Here is a 5,248-nt window from a genome sequence, read left to right as displayed (position 1 = left end):
TTTAAACCGCCATTATTACCCTGATAGAGTGGCGTTTTTATTAGTTAAAACGGCAGTTTGAACCGCCATTATTACCCTGACAAAGTAGCGTTTTGATTGGTTAAAACGGCATTTTTGAACCGCCATTTTTACTCTGACATAGTGACTTTTGGTTGGTTAAAATTACATTTTTGAAATGCCGTTTTTACCATGACAGTGCCATTTTTATTGTTTAAAAATGACATTTTTTGTCGTTTAAAAAGGTCATTTTTACCGTATTAAACATAATTTTTTTTTATTTAAAATTTTACAATAACAAGAAAGCATAACTCATCAACAAAATATTACATAACTCATAAATAAAATATTAAACATAATATATAATTTTTTAGTATTGGAAATAAAAAATAATAACTCCTATACAAATATAGTATTAAAAGTCTTAATATATAACTCTTAATACATCAAGTCTCTATCATAAAAAAAAATCACACTGCTCTATTATTCGCTTCAAAAGATCTACTTTTTAACTCTTTTGACGATGGAATCTTACTCTCTTGATCCAATTCCTACAACAAAAATATAATTTGAAAACAAAATAAAAAAAAATAAATAAATAAACCATTAACTTGAACATCACAAAATAAATTTAAACAAAAAATGAGAATTAAGAACAACCAAATAGTAATCTTGTTTATATATCCATGTATATGACATAGTGGCCAGTGAAAGAAATCAAAGGATTTGATCTGCAGGAGCAATATGATTATGCATATATCCCCACCCCCAATATAGATAAGCCTATCAAAATTTAAATTTTTATAAAAACAAAATCTATTAATTAGACACCTACCTAAAATAGATAAAATATTCCAATAATTTTGACCTAGATAAAAACAAAAGGTAAAAACGCTAACCCACTGTAGCCAAATTCACCGCTCCAAATAAAACCCAGGAATTTGGTAATACGGTTTGACCAATCCAATCATAATATCCAACATTTCAAGCTATTTTTCTAGATTATAATTACTTCCTGGAAGTTCATCTTTTATCTAACGTTTAAATGCATGCATTTTTACTAATTTCAAGAAAATTTTAAACTTTTTAGTTGATTAGCTCTTTCTACAAGTTTTTTTCTTTATTATAGGTATTGAAATCTTTCTTATTTATAATCATATTTCGGTATAAGAACCAAAGTAACGCTTATTCATTTAAAAAAAATGAAAAACAATAACATGAAGCATTTAAAGCATCATATATAATTATATATAGCCATGGTAGAACAAACAACCTTCCACCCACAATTAATTCCACACCCGAGTTTCTTTTCTGGGAAATATATGTTATTCAGTTTGTCTTAGATATCAATACTAATCACTACAACCCGTTAATAAATTTATTTTCTCTCAACTTAGTAAAAGGAGCTAATTGAATAAAGAACAAATTCTGCAATAAACTTTATCCATGAAAGGCAACATTACCTCGCCGCACAGAAGTTGTTTCATTTCTTGTAAACAGGTATTGACCAATAAAAATAGTATCACCCTTCTTCACAGCCTACAAAATTATGGACATAATAGTCAAGACAAGCATCATAAACACAGAAATAATCAATATAAAATGAGAAATAAGAAAACAAAAGAGAAAGGAGAGGTTTTAAAGAATATGAAGGGGAAATGTTTCCTGAATTGCTTGAGTACTAGAACTTCAGAGGAGTAGTATTTATATACAGTCAAACATAAATAAACTATATAAAAAAATTTGAATGTTACTGCCACTGTGGATGTTATTTATTAACTAGGGATACATTATTCATCTAATCTTATGACTACTATTTCAAACCCTCAAACTGGTACGCATGGGAAATACTCAATCCTAAGATTTTGTAAAGATGTAAATCAGTTGAATGTTTGAACTGATAAATTAAGCATCCTTCCAAAGGACTTTAAACAAAATGACACTTTTTCAAATTTTATTATATTCAATTCTTTCAAGAAACATCAGATTATAACACCAAGTTAGAAACAACTCCTAACAAAGGATACTGAAAGTGAAATTTGAGTTGTGTGACAAGGTGAAGGTAAAAGTTCGTTTATATCATTGAAGACATAGAAGATCTTGTGTCATCAGCACAAAGAGTGGAGGAATGGAACTCACCTATCCTATCAAGTAAATAGGCAGGGTCAATTATTCATAATTTGAACAACCAGCCTTGTTAGGTACTTACATCAAATGCATGGGCCTTCAGAGAATTTGGGATCTGGGAGTGATAGGAAACCTCAAGGCGGATATTACTGATGAGGAAATTAAAAACATTGGCCGAAAAAAGAGCTATATGTGAAGATTTTCAGCCACAAAGTGTTTTACCAGATGAATTAAGATCAACTGTCTCAAAAAATTCTTTCAGCTATTACTGAAAAAATTCAGAATCATCCAGAAGTTCAGGATCACCATCAGTTTGGGCTTCCTAAGCAGAGTGAATTATAAAACAACGTCATGTTTAAAACTACAATGACAAGAGAGAACACTACTTGCTAATCATCACTTACTAGGCACACAATTGTTGACAAATCAATACTAAAATTAATCAGTAATGTATAATTCTTACCCTGTCTTTCATGTTATCCTTAACCTCGTGAACCTAGACAATGGAGATATATGCCAGTGAGTAGACATGATGGTTAAAAGTAAAGCTTAGCATACTCTGAAATCCACAGAACGCTTCTATAACAACTAAGATTAAGCGACCAACTTACATATCCAAATACACTAACAGCAGATTTTCTCAACCGCATCTGTTTGATCATTCTACTGCGGTCCCTCATATAAGCAGCGCTTGATTAGTCATATCCTGTTATGAAACAACATAGTATGAGTAAAATAACATGCCTCTCACATTGCAAAATCCTTAGTCCACTTTCAGAACCTGACCTGATTAAACACATTTTCCCACGCAACAAGAACAAGAGGTGCAATTACATGAAGGCGAATTCCTGCCATGGCACGAAGTGCCCATGCCCGGACCAATGATCAGCAGCAAAACAAGCTGCATAATCAGCAGCAAAATATTAAAATAATCAATCCATACAATCAAAATTTAACTCATCTCAAAGAAGCTAATAACACAAACTAAACTACTTAACATAACACCACATGTGTGAAGGAAATTTGATGATAGCATACCGTGCAAGAGCTACTGTACATACAATAACCAGCTGCCAACATGTTCTTGCCAGGTTGCAGAACGTCTTCTAAGGTTGGTTCGTGCTCATCTTTCAGCATATAGATCCCAAATATCTAAATCAAGTACAATATCAAAGAATAATTGAAAGAGAAGCTTTGAATAGGATAATATACTCACTCTCTGGATTTGGCGAGCATGCAAAATCAGGAATCTGCCAAAATAATAACAACAATTTGCAATGATAATCCAAATGGTTTGGGGGTGTGTCCCCACTCACACTCGATCCCTTTGTCAGAACACACATAAACACCTAGTGGATACATCCGGAAGGTTCAGATCACTCTTAACTCTTTATAATGCTAAAAGCTATAATTAATCAATGTTTTATAAAAGAAAATATATAGATTAAGAATTACTGTTGTTCCAAGTTAAAAATGTATTCATTTGTTTCATCTGCACCGTAACTGAATATTGACTCCAATATATCTTACACATACATCAGCTAAAAAATAAATAAATGAGAGAAGAAAAAATCTCTTACCCAAACACCATCCATAAATCATCTCTTGAGCTTTTGCCTAAATGGAAGCGGCTGTGGCAAAAAGGATACCATCCTGTTGATTTCGAAAAATCATATATCAGTCATAAGAGTTGATTGATTTAAAATAAAAATGGAATTTGATCACATTAATAACAGGATGATAAAAAATACAACAGATAAGAGTACTAAGATCTATCTGTAATGTTACAGAGAGAGTGAGAGGAGCGATGGTATTCAATGCTAACCATTACATCCAATGTTTTGCTGTCGGGTGTGCAGAACACAATTGTTGAGACAGGTGCAAGCTGGAATTAAACCAATTATTATAGCTGTCATGTCCTAACTCAGATATGTAAAAGAACCAATTAAGTTGTGCAATTTATGAAGCATGTAAAGGCATTAGAAGGCCTTGGGGTTGAAGGAAGAGGCAGAAAAAAAAGACAAAATGGAAAATTTTACAGCTTCATTCAAATGCATGTTTTGCTTCATGTACCTAAGTAGTTAAAATTTGGAACTGTGCTTTTCTTCTATAGAGTCAGAGATTAACCACGATGAAGGTGTACTTAATGCATTGGAAGCGCCTCCTGAATTGCAATGTCTTGAGATATTCTTTTATCGAAGACAGTGGTTGCCTGATTAGAAGAAAACATTGAGGAATTTCTTAAAAGCTTTCAAAATTAAAAAAAAAAGTATAACAACTCAAGTAAATTCCTTAAAAGCTTTTTTGCCAACAGAAAACATGAAGAAGAACATCTATGCAGTTCACAGTGCAAGTAATATCAGGAGAAAACAAGAATTCACATGATTCTAATCAATCCTATAATTATGAAGAAATTCAGTGAAGACCTTACTCAATTTCTTCTAACAATCCCCAACTTTTGACCTAAAAATAAATTGAACAAGGAAGAAAATCAAAACCTGGAATTAAATAAAATAAGTAGCAGTTGGCATAGAACAATCAAAACCTAGAATCAAACAAAATAAGGTAGATGAGGAGATGAGAAGCTCGAAGAACAGAAACTAATAGAATACCTCGCAAATCGCATCCACGGAAGCAAATGTACCATCAGAGGAGAAGCATTGATGGACATGACATCGATGGAGGGGAAGAATCATTGATGGAGGAGAAGCTCGCAGAGCAGCAGTGATGAAGATTTCGAATTCTGCCACACCAACGCAACTCTCACACACATAAAACAAGGAATCGAAAGAATAGTAATAAAAAGAGAGGAAGTAACAAATCATGAATCAAAAGAAGACAAAGAAGAAGAGGATAAGAGTTTTGTATAAAAACCTAGAAGGGAGAACGGACACGGAAAAGATGAGTTAGGGTAAGAAGCTCGTACAAGATAGAACGCCGAAGCTCGATGGAGGAGAAGCTCGCATCAATGGCAGAGAAGCTCACAAGAATAGAGGAGAAGCTCGCATCAATGGAGGAGAAGAAGCCACTGGAGGAGAAGCTCGTTGCTCACGCTCTACTCTTCTACTTGCCATTAGGTTTATGTTGGGCTTTCTTCTACAGCGGTTAGTACTGCCAAAATCAC

The 5,248-nt window shown here is 33.1% G+C and overlaps 1 protein-coding gene across 22 annotated transcripts; it reads right to left on the bottom strand.

The window, feature by feature from the left end:
• Positions 1-305: 305 nt before the first annotated feature.
• Positions 306-5,248, bottom strand: LOC112750433 (fructose-1,6-bisphosphatase, cytosolic-like). 22 transcript variants are annotated; one of them, XR_011872117.1, is made up of 14 exons: positions 5,051-5,246; positions 4,737-4,867; positions 4,556-4,587; positions 4,198-4,336; positions 3,950-4,009; positions 3,705-3,777; positions 3,341-3,473; positions 3,163-3,251; positions 2,911-3,025; positions 2,736-2,830; positions 2,588-2,620; positions 2,207-2,446; positions 1,461-1,536; positions 306-548 (listed from the first exon to the last, which is right to left on the bottom strand). XR_011872117.1 is itself a non-coding variant. In XM_072216464.1 (14 exons), exons 6-9 carry the CDS (start codon positions 3,717-3,719, stop codon positions 2,915-2,917), a joined length of 249 nt encoding a protein of 82 aa, XP_072072565.1. In that variant the 5' UTR covers positions 3,720-3,777; positions 3,950-4,009; positions 4,198-4,336; positions 4,551-4,587; positions 4,737-4,867; positions 4,999-5,248; the 3' UTR covers positions 306-548; positions 1,461-1,536; positions 2,207-2,446; positions 2,588-2,620; positions 2,736-2,830; positions 2,911-2,914. The 22 variants fall into 22 exon arrangements, 13 of the variants coding, with proteins under 13 accessions (XP_072072565.1, XP_072072567.1, XP_072072559.1 ...); XM_072216464.1 differs by having other exon boundaries at positions 3,341-3,374; positions 4,551-4,587; positions 4,999-5,248; XM_072216466.1 differs by having other exon boundaries at positions 3,341-3,374; positions 4,999-5,248.

This window comes from Arachis hypogaea, chromosome 15 (genome assembly GCF_003086295.3).
Source record: "Arachis hypogaea cultivar Tifrunner chromosome 15, arahy.Tifrunner.gnm2.J5K5, whole genome shotgun sequence".
Lineage (NCBI taxonomy): Eukaryota > Viridiplantae > Streptophyta > Magnoliopsida > Fabales > Fabaceae > Arachis > Arachis hypogaea.
Note: the sequence above shows the minus strand (reverse complement) of the source record. Positions and strands in the feature narration are given on the sequence as shown.